At 46.4% G+C, this 18826-nt stretch overlaps 1 protein-coding gene across 7 annotated transcripts in view; it reads right to left on the bottom strand.

Moving 5' to 3' along the window:
* The window catches only part of LOC144495090 (LHFPL tetraspan subfamily member 2 protein-like), a 192008-nt gene that overhangs the window by 39268 nt on the left and 133914 nt on the right, over window positions 1–18826 (bottom strand). For all 7 annotated transcript variants that reach the window (XM_078214965.1, XM_078214966.1, XM_078214968.1 and 4 more), the window contains one exon: window positions 591–1384. In XM_078214965.1, coding sequence (XP_078071091.1) covers window positions 591–1011 — 421 coding nt within the window. In that variant the 5' untranslated portion in view covers window positions 1012–1384. The remainder of the gene's footprint in view (window positions 1–590; window positions 1385–18826) is intronic.

Below are 18826 nucleotides of genomic sequence, written 5' to 3' on the forward strand. Positions count from 1 at the left end.
GGTGGGGGGGGGTGTGGAGGGAGGGTGGGGGGGGGGGGGAGGTGTGGAGGGAGGGTGGGGGGGGGAGCGCTAACATGCACTCCACTCTCAAATGCTCTGACTGCCATGCAGAGGGCACGGCATGTTGGAAACACTTTAGAGGCTTTGTGTTTTGAGGTTGTTTTATCTATCAAGGAAGGAACCATGAACAATGCACATTGTACGAGAGGTCAGTTTATCAGCACAACGCTGCACTTGAAGGAAAAACCAAGTGTTTAGGAATTTTGACAGCGCTTTAGTATTTGCACAAACTCCAGTAAGACCCCATTACATACCGTCATTCAAATGGTAATTTTGGACATGAGAAAATCTGAAGTAATTCACTCCTGACTCGGTTTGTACAGACTTCCAGGTATTAGCCTGACAGTAAAATTACTTCTCTGACCGAGTGACTCAGCAGAGCTGGCAGCAGGATTCCGGTGCTAACTGTCTTTACACACAAACATCAGTTCCAGCTTTAACCTTTGGTTCATCCAGCCCTCTGTACAGAATTGTTAAGCACGTCACTGTTAGACTACCCAGTGAGACCACCCTCTTAATGTCAAACCTACCTGCGATTCCCTGTAGTAATCCACAAATGTTAAAAATGCTTTTCTTCAGAATACTGTGCACACACATGGTGAAGACTGACACAAAAGCCACGGCACACAGAATGAGAATCCCCGTCGCCAGGAAAATAGCTGTCGCTCGCCAAAATCCACTGGCAATCTCGTTGAAGCTTTCAGCATAAGGGCCACACAGATTCCCTCGTTTTAAAGTTGGCGGTTTGATGCAGCGGCTGTATATGCCCAATTTTGGGTGGTAAGGATCTTTCCAAGTGCTGGAGTGGTTGGCGAGGGCAGGCGCGCTGTTGGCTTTTGGCTTGCCCACCAGCCAGTCCGCGCTCATGAAGGCAATCAGCTCAGCAAAGGCCACCACAATACTCAGCAGGGTCCACAGCATCGAGCGGCAGGTAACAATCACATGACACATGGTTTAATCCAAACTGGCGCTAAACCTTCCTCCACAGTCCACACTGATTAGAAGCCACGGAGAAATATCTAGGCTAAAAAGAGTTGAAGTTTTGCCGCCCCGCGATGCTGTACAGATCGAGACGCCACTGATAAGGTAAATCCTTACTTCACCATCGAGAGAAAACAAATGCCTCTTAAATGGCTTCAACTGTGCTTATCAAACAACTGCCAAGTCTTCTGCTGTCCTGTGCGCCTTGTTTCCTCTGAGCTCAAGTTTCAGTGGGTTTGTGTGCCTTTATCAGAGTGTAGCTCAGCACATGACGTTACATTTCACTCGAGGACGTTCTAAGGTCTGCCCACGAATCTTGTTCATATCTATATAAAAGACACACCTACAAGGAAGAGAGAGAGAGAGAGAGTAAACGTTACATGAGTGGAACATAGCCCCACCCCGAGAGGAAAAGTGACCTCTCTTTAAAATTTGAACCAACGCACAGTAAAGGCTAACGAGAGGCCAGCAAACAAAGTTGGCTGGAAACTTCTGAGACCAAACTGTCTGTGTTCTATGCTGCCTTTGTTTCTGGGCAACGGCAGGTCTCTGCTTCAGTCGAGGTAAAATACATTTCAGAAACTTGATTCAATAAACAGCTTCTGCCTCATTATTCCCAGCCCCGCGTTTCTGAGTTGAATAAGCGGAGAGAGAATGAATGAGTGAGAGTGTTCCCCACTGTAAACTCAGCTCAAGGACTGAGTCACAGCCAACCTTTCTCTCCTGTGATCACATTCGCTGGAGGGGGCTGGAGTTCATGGAAGGGAATTCTCTCGAGGTTTCATTTTGGCCATACCTCGAGGAAGGCAAGAATCTCAGGAGCATTCTTTATTCAAAGCACGCCCTCATTTTAGTCAGAAATAATTGGAACCATTTGTTGGCACTGATTTTAACCAGCTAGTAGTCTTATTTTAAAAGGAAACCCCAGGATCTAGATTCCCCTCTGAGCTGCTGTAAAAATCATGGTGTCGGCAGCTTGCAATAGACGTGTTCAACAGCTCCTTCCCTGCTGCCATCAGACTTTTGAATGGACTTAACTTGCACTAAGTTGATCTTTCTCTATACCCTAGTTATGACTGTAACACTACATTCTGCACTCTCTCCCCTCATCTATGAACGGTATGCTTTGTCTGTATAGCGTGCAAGAAACAATACTTTTCACTGTATCCCAATACATGTGACAATAACAAATCAAATCAAAAACATGGGGGTCACCACATAAAGACCCAAATTTGAACATCAGTATAAGCTCAGAAATAAGGGGCCCGATTTTCCCATTGCGGCGCACTAGTTTTTTGGCGCGTTGGGTTGGGCGAAGCGTGTGCCGGCCATTTCACCGGATTCGTGCATGTGTTCCCAATGCACGCGCGTTTCCCACAGCTGGAGAGCAAGCGTAGTCGAGACCACGCTGGAAACCGGCGGGAAGACAAGGTAAGTGATTTTAATCTGTTTTCAATGTAATTTAAATGTCGGGCCCTGAACTGAATTCTCCGGGCCGGATAGCATCTCCCATCCTGCCAGGGGTATTTCACTCCGGCAATATTTAGAGTAGCTCCCCACGTTCGGGGAACTTGTGGGAGACCCCTGCTGGAGTGAACGAGGGGCAATTGGGGCCCCCCCAGGAGTCGGGCGGTGGGGATGTGGTGCCCCTGGGCATGGGCACCCTGGCACTGCCCAAAGGGCAAAGTGCCCATGCCCAGAGGGCACCTCAGCACTGCCCACAGGCATCGGGCAGTGCCATGGGAGCGGGGCCTATTGTGGGCAGGATTTAGGAGTGATCAGTGGGGGTGAGGGGGTCCCCCTGCCACTCTGCATTGGGATCTGGTCAGGGCTATAGGGAGGCCAGCAATCGGGGTGGAATGGTGGGGGGGGTCCTACCTCCCGTTGGGGGAGGGAGGGTCTGCCGGGGTGTGGGGGGTGTCTGCCGGGGTGGGAGGTGGTCTGCCAGGGAGGGGGGGGGGGATGGGGAATGGGGGTAGGGAGGGGGGTGGAGATCGGGCCCTCCGGGACAGGGATTGGGGGGGGTTGGGGCTGTCCCGGGAATGGTCATAGGGGCTGCAATCGGGCTGTGGAGGGTTGGGGGGGCGGCAGCACCGCGAGGGTCCCGGGCTGGCCAGCGCATGCGCAGAGGCCCGGAACTGTCACGACTCTGGCGTGAATAAGCCCCGCCCCCTGAGCTTTTAATTATATTCACGATTGTGACCTCTGCATTGCACAGAGTGTGGGAGATTCTGTCTGAACTCCCACTGAAAAAACAATCGTGAATTACACCATTTTTCCCGCGAATTTAGTACTTGGAATCTTTTTGGGAGAATCGAGCCCAACATCATTTCAGTTGATATGTTATTATTTTTTTTACACAAAATGAGAAAGAATTTTGAATAAGGACTTTTCCCCATCGCTTGTGTCTCCCCTTTCGGAAAGTCCCCCGATCCTCCCCTGGACATACCATCAGAAGCTGGGTGACAGCTTCTTGGGTGTTGGTTATTCTCTGGTACCCACTCATTCTTCGTACATGCCCCAGATAGTTAGTAGTAGCGGGTTGTTTGACTACAAAGGGAATGGCAGCCTGGGCCACTTTATAGCGCAGGTCGCTGGATGATAATCAGAAGCATGAGGCCTGGATGAAGTTACTCCCCTCCATAGCTGAGGGAATAGCTGAATTAAGGTCAGCTAACTCCACACAGGATCAATCCTGAGGCCTCCCCATGCCATGCAACAAAGGAGCTCGCCAGATATTCATTTCAAGATCTTGAAATGATTTCCAGATTAAGCAATGAACAGAGGGGACACAGAAGGACATTTTGAAAACGGTTGTTCTATATGTCTCCCTAATATACAAAAGTATCAACATCTTGACACACTTCCTGTAGAATATTCAGCACACAGACTGTGGCTTACCACCATTTCCTTAAAGGCAACTACAGTTGGACGATAAAAGCTGGCCGTGTTAGTAATGTCCCTATGCCAAGGATGAATAAAAAAAGGTTCCCAGTAAACTGATTTGGAATGTCATGAGTGTACAATGTACATTGTTATTACACTTCAACCAGGTCTCCTGATAACTCTGGCACCAGAATGGTTAACTCACAGCATTAAAGACAGTAAACATTTAACTTTAATGGAACTATTGTTAACTTGACATCAAATATGACCTGATAAGATCTGTTTGACAACTAAACAGAGGAACCCAGTTTATAATTACAAGACGGAATATCAACATTGACAAGACAAACATTGGAATCCGAGTTCAAATTTGATTTTGTAGAAGCAATTCATCATTCTTCTCGTCTCTGTGGCCTTGCAGCATTGATTATCAAGCTGGCAAGGGCTGGACAAGGTTATTGGAGCTGCAGGAGGTGTAGGTACACAAATTGCAGGTGAAGTATGTGTAGAACGAATGCATCACTGAGTAATGTGTGGACACCAGCTCAGTGCCCCCCTCGCTCCTGTGCATGGGAGAAAACCCTTTCTTACAAAGAAAGGGCAGAATTGAATGGCACCTTCCGAGGCAGGTTTGGAGGTGAGGAACTTTTATTAGGAGCGTGGGCATGGAGTGTAAGGGCCTCATCACACCATTGATCGCATTCAACCGCAGCAGGCTGACCAGTAACCATCCAGGGAGCCTGAAGAGGAAACTCCTGTCGGGTTTGCTTGCGGGTTCCTGGGGTGTCCCGCGTTCAAATCAAGTTGCCTAGTTGCCTGATCAACGGACCTGGCCGCGGAAGGAGGGTGACCCGCTGTGACCCAAACCCCTGCCCTTGCCCCCTTCCCCATCCTCCCATGTCCTCCACCCCACATCCGACCTTCACTCACCCCTGGTTTGGTCTCCCTCATTAACCCGGGGTCTCCGGCAGGTGCATTTCCACCACCTTCCGCCACTCTTGCTGGGGACAGCTGCCGGCCTCTGATTGGCTGGCAGCTCGTCGCCGACAGGATTTCTGGCCAACTGGAATCTTTGATTCCCGGCAAGACTCGCCAGGGGCCAGTTAAGTGCCAGTCAGGCAGGCTTTCCCCCAGTGGGGTTCTCACCAGCTCCCTAACCAGTAGGCAAGACCACCCCACACCCCCCGTAGTCTGGGTTAAATACCACCCGGGGGGGTTGCGGAAAACTGAAAAAAAGTGAGAAAAACTGGGAACCCCTGATGTACATCATCAAATAAACCTTAAACCTGAGTAATCTAAGGGCTGGAATTTCATAGTGTCAGGGAGATGCAGCAGACCTTTAAAAATAGAGGATTGCCATCCTATTCTGGAACCCATCTAGTTCATTCATTTCCTTTAGGGAAGAAAATCTGCCATCCTTTCCTGGTCTGACCTACATGTGACTCCAGAACCACAGCAATGTGGTTGACTCTCAATTCCCTCGGACAACTAGGGATGGGCAATAAATGCTGGCCAGCCAGTGATGCCCAAGTCCCACAAATGAATATTTTAAAAATTCCCGCCACCAATTGCAGTGCCCCAAGTTTTCCCAAGCGCAGGGGAAGGTTGCGGATAGTGAACCTGGACAGTGTACTCCTGATGCTTTTTCTTGTGTTCTTGGGTCTATCACAGGGGTAAGTATCTCTTAGCTCCGCACTACCCCACACCTCCCTCTGTAATTTTCACAGAGTCAGACCAGATCTTCAGTTGCTCACTGCCCCACAGAGGAACCATTGTGTGGATGGGAACCTTTTGAAAGGTAACTTCAAAAAGTTTTTACCCATGCCAAATCGTGCCCCCATCAACAAAGGCCCCTCATACCTTCCATGTCAAGACATTCCCCCCATGACCACCAATGGCCCATTGTACTCTCCATGCCCTCTACCCAGCCTCAATGGCTCCATATTCTTCATGCCAACCCATAGCACTTCCATGCCTGTTCATCTAGTATACATTCTGTACAGAACCAACAAACCCTATAGAACAATGGCATGTGTGAAAAAGCTTAAAAACACATCACTTCATAACTTTAAAAAAAAACTGCTGATACTACAACCCTATAAAAGTGTCAATCAACCTTAACTTTAAAGTATCAGCAGTGGAAACTATAAACACTTGACGCATCTTTATCTAAATAAATGTTAAACCATTTGCAAAATAGATCCAAAAAAAACTGCTGTCAATCGAGCAATGTTTTCCCTTGTGTGCACCTGTTTCAACAAACTAATGGAAGTCTATAATATCAGGCAAGTACAGGGAGCATTGGGGTGGCATGGGTTGGCAAGAATGGGGCATGGAGAGGTGGAAGGTGGGGCCTAACTCATCTTATTAAAGACTGGCAGCAAGGAGTGTTGCTACAGGTGAGTGAAGTGTGAGCAAGGTGATGTGCCGACCAAGATATTGTCAACCTCTTGATAAGCAATGATCACACTCTCTGAGAGAAGAAATACTTTGAACAGCGGTCTCTCAAAGGCCATGGCGGGAGCTCTTCCATGTAACTGATCAAAGTCTCCCAGCTTGTCAGTTTCACTAAATAAGTTCTTCTTGCAGTGTATTTAAAGGCCGGGAATCCTGTGGTGCGTAACTCGCCTGACTCCCCAAAGCCTGTCCACCATTCACAAGGCACAAGTCAGGGGTTTAATGGAATACCCTTCACTTGCCTGGATGAGTGCAGCTCTAACAACACTCAAGAAACTTATCATCCAGGACAAAGCAGCCGCTTCATTGCCATTCACAACCATTCAATCCCTCCACCAGCGATGAACAGTGGCAACTGTGTGTACCATCTACAAGATGTACTGCAGGAACTCAGCAAGGCTCCTTAGGCAGCATCTTCCAAATCCATGACCACTACTATATGGAAGGACAAGAGCAGCAGATTCCTGGGAACACCACCGCCTGGAGGTTCCCCTCCAAGTCACTCACCATCTTGACCTGGAAATATATCACCGCTCCTTCACTGTTGCTGGGTCAAAATCTTGGAATTCCCTCCATAACAGCACTGTGGGTGTATTTACATCTCAGGAACTGCAACAAGGCAGCTCAACACTACCTTCTGAATGGCAATGAGGGATGGGCAATAAATGCTGATCGAGCCAGGGAAAGCCACATCCCATAAAAATGAAGTTTTAAATAATCACCTCAATGACCCTGGCGAGTTACTGACAGGTCAGGAATAAGCCATTCAGGAATAAAGCACTGATCCTGACCCAAAGCCAATTTCTGGGAATTTCCCACCCTGTTCATCCCCGAGCCCACCTCCAATGGCCTGGGTAAATTCTGCCCAAGGTTTCTGTTGGCCCAATGACAATGTGTTGCATTTTTTGTATTAGCTATTTTGTAAACGTGTAAAAGTTGTGGAAAAAATGACAATAAAGTAAAAGCCATGGCTTCTGACTATAAGATTTGTTGTTGTGCTCCCAAGTGTTATGCATTCTGGTGCTGCTTTTAATGCAGTCTTCATTTACTGAAGCAGCCCGTGCCCACACACAGCAAGACCTGGACAACATTCAGACTCGTGCCACAGAAATGCCAACCAATGACCATCTCCAAGAAGAGAGGATCTATAAGCATCTCCTCTTGATATTCAAAGGCGTAACTATTGCTGCATCCTTCTACACCAAAACATCCATATAAGTACTATAGCTACAAGAGCAGGTCAAGCAATAGGAATTCTGCAACGAGTAACTCCTTGCCTGACTCCCCAAAACCTGTCCACAATCTGCAAGGCACAAGTCAGGAGTGTGATGGAATACTCGTCACTTGCCTGGATGGGTGCAGCTCCAACAACACTCAAGAAGCTCGACACTATGCAGGTCAAAGCAGCCCCGCTTGATTGGCACCACATCCACAAACACTCACCCTCGGCTACCGATAAACAGTGGCAGCCGTGTGAACCGTCTACAAGAACTGCAGGAGCTCACCAATTTCCTCAGACACACCCTCCAAACTCATGACCACTACCATCTGGAAGGCAAAGGCAGTGGGTGGATGGGAATATCACCACCTGGAAAGTTCCCGTTCAAAGCCACTCTGCATTCTGACTTGTAAATATATCACCACTCCTTCACTGTCATTGGGTCAAAATCCTGGAACTCCCTAACAGCACCGAGGGTGCACCTACACAACATGAAGCAGTTCAAGAAAGCAGCTCACCACCACCTTCTCAAGGGCAATTAGATGGGAAACAAATTCTGGCCTTGGCAGTGACACCCGCATCCCATGATGTAAACAACATCTTAAGCTCATTCCTGGCTTGATCAAGTCTAAGCCTGCTTGAAAACGGCCCATAAATAACAATATCTCTTCAAAAGGGGACTGACTTTTTTTAAGCCAGTTACTCTGCCTTATCCTTCTTTAAATTTGCCAATGCCACCCATCATTTGCTTGCCAGCTAAAAGAGTGGAAACAGCTACCAGGGGGTGAACAGGAGTAGTCGGGGTGATTAGCCTTCTCTGCATGTGGGAAATCAACTTCTCAGAACATGGTTGAGGTCAGAAACTTGCTGGAAGGAAAAGCGGGCAAGGCAAAGACTACTAAATAACTGAGGTTACCTTCCAGCCTTTCCCTGATCAAACTGAAATGCTACACTTCCACTTTCTTGCACAATCCTCGGACTAACTTGGCTACTGTCCCAATTTACAGTGAAACTGATTGGATTCAAATTCAAACAAGTTTCCCACACCTGCAGAACTGCACAAAGTATAACGTTTTAAGTTAAAGATTAAAGATTGTACAGTGCTGATTGGTTAGACGATAACAACGATGGGGAAACTATGGGGAGAGATTTTGCATGTTGGGACTATTTCCACGCAGAGCTCTGATACACTTGTTTATAATTATGAAGGGATTTTAATGGAGTTGATCGGAAAAGATTATTTCCACGGGACGGGTTGTCCACAAGGGGGGGGCTCACTTTGAAAATGTCACTGAGAAAGAGGAGGAGAGTTGTAGATATGCCATTACACAAGAGATGGTTGCAGTCAGCAATGCTTTACCACGGCAAATAGTTGAGGCAGTAACTATTGCGTCGCTTAGGGAAAAGAGATATAGACATAAAGTTATACAGTACAGAAGAGGCCATTTGGCCCATCAAATTTGTACTGACAAAACTGCACTAAATGTATACTAATCCCACCTTCCACCACTTGGTCCATAGCCTTGAATGTCATGACATTGTAAGTGTTCATCCAAGTACCTTTTAAAGATTGAGGTTTCCCACCTCTACTACTCACCCAGGCAGTGCATTCCAGACTCCCACCACCTCTGGGTGAAAAAATCTTTCCTTAAATCCCCCAAAATCTCCTGCCCCTCACCTTAAAATTCCGCCCCTTCATTATTAACCCTTCAACTAAGAGTTTCCTTAGTTTCCTTTTCAACTTGTCCATACCCCTCATAATCCTATCAGGTCTTCCCTCAGCCCTCTCTGCTCTAAAGAAAACAACTCAAGCCTATCTAGCCTCTCTTCATAGCTCGAAAGCGCCAGGCAAACTCGTCCTGAATCTCGTCTATACCCTTTCCAGTCCAATCACATCCTTCTTATAGTGAGGCAACCAAAACTGCACACAGTACTCCAGCTGTGGCCTCACCAAAGCTTTGTATAACTCCAACCTAACTTTCCTGTTCTTATAATCTGACTGATTAAGGCAACGACTGATAAAGGCAAGTTCCTGTATGCCTTCTTAACTACACTATTAACCTGTTGCCTTCAGGTATTTGTGATAATTGTCTGCCACCCATCCAAAATCACTCTGTTCCTCTGAGCTTCCTAGTGTCCTGCCATTCACTCCTTTGTCTTGTTACTCCTTCCAAAGTCCATCACGTCACACTTTTCAGGGTTAAATTCCATCTGCTACTGATCTGCCCATCTGACCAACCCGTCAATATCTTCCTGCAAACTAAGACCTTCTTCCTCACTATTAACCATTCTGACAATCTTTGTGTCATCCACAAACTTCCACCACACACACACACCCACACACACACACACACACATTCTCATCTATATTGTTTATATGCATCACGAACAATGCGGGGTCTAGCAGTGATCTCTGTGGTACAGCACTGGACACCAACCTCCAGTTACACATACAGCCTTCGACCACCATCTTTGGTCTCCTACCAATAAGTCAGTTTTGGATCCATCTTGCCAAGACACCCTGGATCCCATGTACTCCCATGTACCTTCTTTATCAATCTCCCATGTGGGATTTTGTCAAAGGCTTTGCTGAAATCCATATAAATTACATCAACCACACTACCCTCATCTACACAACCGATCACCTCCTCGGAAAATTCAATCAAATTTGATGGGCATGACCTCCCTCTGATGAAGCCATGCTGACTATCCCTGATCAAACATTGCCTCTCCAAGTGGAGATAGATTCCCTCCTTCAGAGGTTTCTCCAATAGTTTCACTACCACTGATGTGAGACGCACTTGTTTGTAATTCCACAGTTTATCTCTACCACCCTTCCTGAAAAGTAGAACCACATTAGCTATTTTCCAATTCTTTGGCATTTCCCTGTGGCCAGAGAGGAATAAAAATATGGGTCAGAGCCCCTGTAATTTCCTCCCTTGCCTCCCACAGCAGCCTGGGATGCAACTCATCCAGACCTGGGGACTTGGCCATCCTTAAGCTGGCCAAAATCTCCAACACCTCCTCACTCTCAATGTCAAACCGTTCAAAAACCTCTCTGTTCCTCTCCACGAATTCTGTACTTACATCCTCCTTCTCCCAAGTGAAGACAGATGTGGAACCATTCTTGTGAATCGTTTCTGCAGTCTCTCCAATGCATCCCCATCCTTCCTAAAGTGTGGCATCCAGAACTGAATGCTTTTAAAGCTTTAAAGTTTATTTATCAGTGTCACAAGTAGGCTTACACTAACACTGGAATGAAGTTACTGTGAAAATCTCCTAGTCTTCACACTCTGGCGCCTGTTCGGGTACATTGAAGGAGAATTTAGCATGGCCAATGCACTTAACCAGCACGTCTTTTGGACTGTGGGAGGAAACCAGAGCACCCGGAGGAAACCCACGCTGACAGTGACCCAAGCCGGCAACTGAACCCGGGTCCCTGGCGCTATGAGGCAGCAGTGCTAACCACTGTGCCACTGAGGCTAAATTAGCAAGTTACACAAGTTCAAAGTAACCTCCTTGCACTTACACTCTCTATGTCCCTATTAATAAAGCCCAGGATACTGTATGTTTTTATTAACCGTACTCTCAACCTGACCTGCTACCTTCAATGACCTATGCACTATTCACCCATATTCCTCTTTTCCAGCGCCCCCAGGAGTAGCTTAGAGCTGCTCCACATTTTCCCCAGTGGGACAGTTGCACCATTTAATTTTAAACATGCTTGCTATTTTACATTAGAATGTACAATTGTTCATTCCTTCGATGGAATATAATAATGATTAATTCCACTTTTAAAGAAAGTCTTTATGAATTGCCATCTGTGCATTGTAATTAAACAGCACAAGAGCTATTTGTTGCAGTAATGGGCTGACAAACAGAAATTAGTGCTGAACTATCAGAATCTTCCTTTGTTACTTTGTAAGGACATATTTGAATGGGCTGCTTATGCTTAAAACAGCAACTTTAACGAAGAGAAATATGTTATCTTTATTTGCCATTCTCGTGGGGACCAAATTACGTTTGTATAAAAGGTAACTTTTGTTCATTTTGGGGAAGAATGCTGGCAGAGTTATAAAATCCAAGTGTAAAAGTTCAGGAATGCACAAGCCAGGCTTTCAAATCTTCTGTTCTTCCTAATTTAATAAATTTAGGTATTGTGATCCGGAATTTCTAAAGTACAGATTTCACCTTCCAGCTATGGCCCGGGTGGGATGTAAAGGATAATTTTTCCTCTCGGGTTTTCCGAGGTTAACCACATTTAATACAGATAAAGAATGATACACAGAAATGTGTAGGTTCAGTTCTGGCAGGCAGGTTCAGGTCTCCTACTGTTGGAAGTTAGGTGTTGGTACTACATAACATACTTAATATTTCATACAAAGTACTTCACATTCCTTGGGGTTTAATTTTGTTTTTTTTAAAAGCAGATATCATGAACACTGTTAATCCACAAGCTTATTCATATTTGGCCTTCTTCTGCGCTGTAGGGATTCTATGATACTTACTGATGCCAATTGAGGTTCTCTGAGTTTCTTTCTAGTACATGTTATCTGCGATGATGTCCGACCACCATTTATATTTTCTTAAGGTATTGCTTTCAAACTCAGCTTCACAGCAATGCTCCCTCTAAGCTGCATGGCCGTGCTCAAGGAGGGCCCTTTAAGTTACCCACACATGTGCAGTCCTGCAAAAACATCCTAAAGGGCCCACGCATTTAAATAAATCGTCCGTGCACTACCAAAAGAAATATCAGATGGTCAGTCCACAATCCTCGTGTGTCGGCTTTGCAATGAGGGCAGTAATGCAGCCTGCACCCAAGGCCTCCGTCGATACAACCGGAGGTACGAACGTACAAGGGCAGTCAGACTACCCTCCCTTTCTCTGGGGAGATACCAGCATGCTGCTCCGATGTCTTCTCACACAGTTCAACTAAAGTGTGAAACTCTGCCTGAGTGACCATAGGGAGAATCAAAAGTTTTTTTTGTTCATTTATTTTTGGCTCCAAGCGCTGATTCTCCTAACATCAATAATTTGATTTGTTCTCTTTGGGGCGGGGGGAGAAAAGACTGGGACTCCAATGGACCAATTAACCAGCCCCTTTCTCCACAGCACGGACACCAATGGGGTGTGAAGATAATCCACTGTCAGGTGCAGAGGGAACAATTTGGTGTAAATGTAAAAAATCAGCAGAGATCTAAAACTTTACTGCTGATTCGCTATCACTTGTCCAGACTATCGCACAAGAACAAAGAACAAAGAACAGTGCAGCACAGGAACAGGCCCTTCGGCCCACCATGTCTGTGCCGACACAGGTGCTTCCCTCATCTAATATTTTCTTGTCCCTGCGTGGTCCATATCCCTTTATTCTTTGTCTATTCATGTATCTATCCAGATGCCTCTTGAACATTGTTATAGAATCTGCTTCCACCACCTCCTCCGGCAGCGCGTTCCAGGCATTCACCACCCTCTGTGTGAAAAACCTGCCCCTTACATCTCTTTTAAACTTTCCTCCTCTCACTGTCAACCTATGCCCCTGAGTAATTGACCCTGCAACCCTGGGAAAAAGACCCTGACTATCCACTCTTTCCAAGCCTGTCATAACCTTGTAAACCTTGTAAACCTCTATCTCCAATGAAACCTCCGATGCTCCAATGAAAATAATCCAAGTCTGTCCAACCTTTCTTCATAGCCCATATCCTCCAAACCAACATCCTGGTAAATCTCTTCTGCACCTTTCCAATGTATCAACATCCTTCCGGTAGAATTGTACACAATTGTACACAATTTTACTCTTATGTGAGGAATAAAAGAATGACCAGGGTGAGGTTAGGGCCGGTCAAGGACAGTAGTGGGAACTTGTGTATGGAGTCAGTAGAGATAGGCGAGGTGATGAATGAATACTTTTCTTCAGTGTTCACCAAGGAGAGGGGCCATGTTTTTGAGGAAGAGAAGGTGTTACAGGCTAATAGGCTGGAGGAAATAGATGTTCGGAGGGAGGATGTCTTGGCAGTTTTGAATAAACTGAAGGTCGATAAGTCCCCTGGGCCTGATGAAATGTATCCTAGGATTCTTTGGGAGACAAGGGATGAGATTGCAGAGCCTTTGGCGTTGATCTTTGGGTCCTCGCTGTCCACGGGGATGGTACCAGAGGACTGGAGAATGGCGAATGTTGTTCCTCTGTTGAAGAAAGGGAATAGAAATGACCCTGGTAATTATAGACCGGTTAGTCTTACTTCGGTGGTTGGTAAATTGATGGAAAGGGTCCTTAGGGATGGGATTTACGACCATTTAGAAAGATGCGGATTAATCCGAGATAGTCAGCACGGATTCGTGAAGGGCAAGTCGTGCCTCACAAATTTGATAGAATTTTTTGAGGAGGTAACTAAGTGTGTTGATGAAGGTAGGGCAGTTGATGTCATATACATGGATTTTAGTAAGGCGTTTGATAAGGTCCCCCATGGTCGGCTTATGATGAAAGTGAGGAGGTGTGGGATAGACGGAAAGTTGGCCGATTGGATAGGCAACTGGCTGTCTGACCGAAGACGGAGGGTGGTGGAGGATGGAAAATTTTCGGATTGGAGGCAGGTTGCTAGCGGTGTGCCGCAGGGATCAGTGCTTGGTCCTCTGCTCTTTGTGATTTTTATTAATGACTTAGAGGAGGGGGCTGAAGGGTGGATCAGTAAATTTGCTGATGACACCAAGATTGGTGGAGTAGTGGATGAGGTGGAGGGCTGTTGTAGGCTGCAAAGAGACATAGATAGGATGCAAAGCTGGGCTGAAAAATGGCAAATGGAGTTTAACCCTGATAAATGTGAGGTGATTCATTTTGGTAGGACAAATTTAAATGTGGATTACAGGGTCAAAGGTAGGGTTCTGAAGACTGTGGAGGAACAGAGAGATCTTGGGGTCCATATCCACAGATCTCTAAAGGTTGCCAGTCAAGTGGATAGAGCTGTGAAGAAGGCCTATAGTGTGTTAGCTTTTATTAACAGGGGGTTGGAGTTTAAGAGCCGTGGGGTTATGCTGCAACTGTACAGGACCTTGGTGAGACCACATTTGGAATATTGTGTGCAGTTCTGGTCACCTCACTATAGGAAGGATGTGGAAGCGCTGGAAGGAGTGCAGAGGAGATTTACCAGGATGCTGCCTGGTTTGGAGGGTAGGTCATATGAGGAAAGGTTGAGGGAGCTAGGGCTGTTCTCTCTGGAGCGGAGGAGGCTGAGGGGAGACTTAATAGAGGTGTATAAAATGATGAAGGGGATAGATAGAGTGAACGTTCAAAGACTATTTCCTCGGTGGATGGAGCTATTACAAGGGGGCATAACTATAGGGTTCGTGGTGGGAGATACAGGACGGATATCAGAGGTAGGTTCTTTACGCAGAGAGTGGTTGGGGTGTGGAATGGACTGCCTGCAGTGATAGTGGAGTCAGACAAGTTAGAAACATTTAAGCGGTTATTGGATAGGCACATGGAGCACACCAGGATGATAGGGAGTGGGATAGCTTGATCTTGGTTTCAGATAAAGCTCGGCACAACATCGTGGGCCGAAGGGCCTGTTCTGTGCTGTACTGTTCTATGTTCTATGTTCTAATACTCCAAATGTGGCCTAACCAAAGTCTTATACAGCTGCAACATGAGTTTCCAATTCCGAGACTCAACGCCCAGACTAATGAAGGCCAGCATGCCATATGCAAGATGTACCCCACCGTGTGGCCATACAGTGTTTGTACATGGTGTTGTTCTGGCTGAAGTTTGAGGAAGCTGCGATTAAAAATGAAAGGAATGTAATCTGGAAATTAAAATTAAAATCATGCTTTACAAAGACGTAGAAAATACTTTGAGAGAATTGCAGCTGCCACAAACGTTTGGAAAGCTACACCACTGGATAGCATTCTAACCGGCTCTGAGGAAAGGTCGCAGAACTGAAACTTTGGGTAGGATTTTCATGGAATTGAGGAGACTCTGAGGCTTCTGATTTTCAGCAGTGCTGTTTAAAGGTGTGAGCTGGTTTGGATCATGAACCTGCACTGCCATCCTGGCCGGCTCCATTGTGGGGCTACGCATGTCCTAGTTACCTTCATGGATTCGGGCTGGCTTTTCAAAACGTCATGGTCCATGGCACCTCAGAGGTGTTGTGAATCATAGTCTGCATGAGGGAACCTTTTGAAAGGCAAGTTCAAAAGATCTTACCCCTGTCCTCCATGCCAGGCTATTCCCCCTTGCCCATCTGCTATGACCTCTCATATCTACCAGGCCAAGCTATGACACGTCCATGCCCATTCACACTTGCGTTCAGCCAAGGCGGCTTTGCTGAGAGTCCGAATATCCACTAGAGTGCTAGAGCTAGCTAGAGCTTCATCCAGGGGAATATATTGCTTGATTGACAGCTCTGGCTCTCTGATCTCTTCTGTCAATTTCACAATGTTTATTTAGACAAGGTAAAGAAGTTCTGAGTGCTTGCAGTTTCTGCTCTTGATACTTTAAAGGGCCTGACAGAATGACACTTTTATTGGGCTGTAGTGAGAGCAATTTTTATGAATGTTTTTAAAAAATCACATCCTATTGTCACCGTAGGGGTCATTGGTTCTACACAGTGTGTACAGTGGGTGAATGGGCATGGAAGTGCCATAGCTTGTCATAGAGGGTATGAGGGAGTATGAGGGTGGGTAGAGGGGCATAGCTTGGCATGGAGGGTGTGAGAGGCTATGGGAGATGAGGTGTCATGGATGGGACATGGGGAGTGTGTTGGGGGAGGGGAGGGGCGTGTGTGAGTTTGAGGACTGGAGGGCTTTCTATAACTGGGACCAAGTCCCAAAGCATCGAGGTGGGCCTTATACATCCACATCTGGCAGCCTGTGTGGCCTTCCAGGGGCTGCCTGAAGGATAAAAATCCAGCCTGCTAACTGTCTCTCCCTCCGCAGATGTCGCCCGACCGGCTGAGTATTTCCAGTTTTTATTTTAGATTCCTGGCATGTGTAACGTGCATTTTCTTTGTGCTTTTGTGTTGTTGTAGCATCCCCCCCCCAGTGGTTTCTAAGGCGTCAACATCCCTCCCTCCAGTACCTCATCCAAGTGCTCATTTTCACGGATCAGCTTCTATAGCAAGTATCGAGAATCCGTCTTGTCTTGTTGTTGAGCCTCAATTCATTTCAGTCCAACATCTGTACGTGGCCTGTCCAGCAGGGACTGTCACTGGGAATGGAACCCCAGTGGACCACTGCCTGCAGGAGAGAACTGGAGCGGAAAGGAAGGATTTGGAATGATGTAAAATGGAGCAGAGGTGAATGCATTCCATATGATACAGAATTTGAACAGAAGTGTATTGATGTTCCTGCTGAGCATTTGCTAACAGTTTTTTTTGTTCGCAGCCAATGAATAAATCATTTAATCTGGAGCTTGTTCCCTACCCGTTGCTATCAGATGAGAAACACCTGCAGCCCACACATACTCTCCACAAACAAAGGAAGCATCCAGATCTTCTTTAATCTACAGGCAATGGAACAATGCCAGAGGCAGTCTGTAGCAATCAGTGGATAAATGCAATATTATCTTCCATTTCTGGATCCACCCTCATTTTTAAAAAAATTTAAAACTTTGGACTCCTCAGTTCACCTCAAGTTCTCCCACAGTTATTTCATTTGATTTATCGTCACGTATTAGTACACAGTGAAAAGTATTGTTATGTTGCACACTTTACAGACAAGGCATACTGTTCATAGAGAAGGAAAGGGGAGTGTGCAGAATGTGGTGTTACAATCATAGCTAGGGTGCAGAGAAAAGTCAGCTTAATGCAAGGTAGGTGCATTCAAAAGTCTGACAGCAGCAGGGAAGAAGCTGTTTTTGAGTCGGTTACTACGTGACCTCAGACTTTTGTATCTTTTTCCCGATGGATGAAGGTGGAAGAGAGAATGTCCAGGGTGCGTGGGGTCCTTAATTATGCTGGCTGCTTTTCCGAGGCAGCGGGAAGTGTAGACAGAGTCAATGGATGGGAGTCTGGTTTGCGTGATGGATTGGGCTACATCCATGACCCTTTGTAGTTCCTTGTGGTCTTGGGCAGAGCAGGAGCCATACCAAGCTGTGATACAACCAGAAAGAATGCTTTCTATGGTTATCTCTTCTTCCCACAAAATAAGCCTTCATTGGCCAAGGCAGAATAGTCTGGACTGATATTCTTGTTGCGTGTGGGCAACTGTCAACAAAAGGTCTTGTAGGCCGCACTCAGAACCTAGATGGACCACATGTGGTCCCTGGGCCAGAGGTTGCTCACCACTGGTTTAGGTGTTCTAAACACCAGAGGTAGAACAGCCCGCAAGAACTCATGACCATCGGTGCTGCTCTGTAACATAGCTTCTACTAGCCCCAGCTTGAGCAGACTTACAGCTGGATCTCGACCACACAACCCTTTCACTCAACACATTCGATCAAACGGCCACAAGCCAAAGAAACCCATTCAACCGGGGCAAGTGAAATGAAACTCAGACATAAAACTCACCACCTTCTGATTGAGAACAAGATTCACAGTGTCATTAAATCAATGAGAATAAAACACACAGCGTCAATAAAGCACTCGAGGAAGGCAAAACCAATAGCACAGTCACCACCTGCAAAGCGAGGATAAAGTGGAGATGCCGTACTCTGCATATTTTCTTGATGATGACAGAGTGCGAGCTGCGGACCAGCAGAGGGTGGCCAGGCACACAAATCACTAAAAGCTGGTGCACGTGTGAAAAACAATCTTCAAAAAGGCTAATGGAATATTGGTCTTCATCTCAAAGGAGCTGGAATTCAAAAAGTGATTCATTGTGGAGAGTCTCGGTCAGCCTCTGAACTGCAGGGAAGATATATTGACCTGGGCAGAGTGCAGGTTCCGCAGAATAACACCAGGGTTAAACGATGAAGACAGCTTGCAGAAACTTAAAGTTAAAGTTTATTTATGAGTCACAGGTAGGCTTACATTAACGCTGCAATGAAGTTACTGTGAAAATCCTCTAGTCGCCACACTCCGGCGCCTGATCAGTTACACTGAGGGGCAATTTAGCATGGCCAATGCACCTAACCAGCACCTCTTTCAGAGTGTGGGAGGAAACCGGAGCACCCGGAGGAATCCCACACAGACACGGGGAGAACGTGTAAACTCCTCACAGACAGTGACCCAAGTGGGGAATTGAATCCAGTTCCTTGGCGCTGTGAGGCAGCAGTGCCAATCACTGTGCCACCAT

Source organism: Mustelus asterias, chromosome 6 (assembly GCF_964213995.1).
Source record: "Mustelus asterias chromosome 6, sMusAst1.hap1.1, whole genome shotgun sequence".
In the NCBI taxonomy this organism is placed as follows: domain Eukaryota; kingdom Metazoa; phylum Chordata; class Chondrichthyes; order Carcharhiniformes; family Triakidae; genus Mustelus; species Mustelus asterias.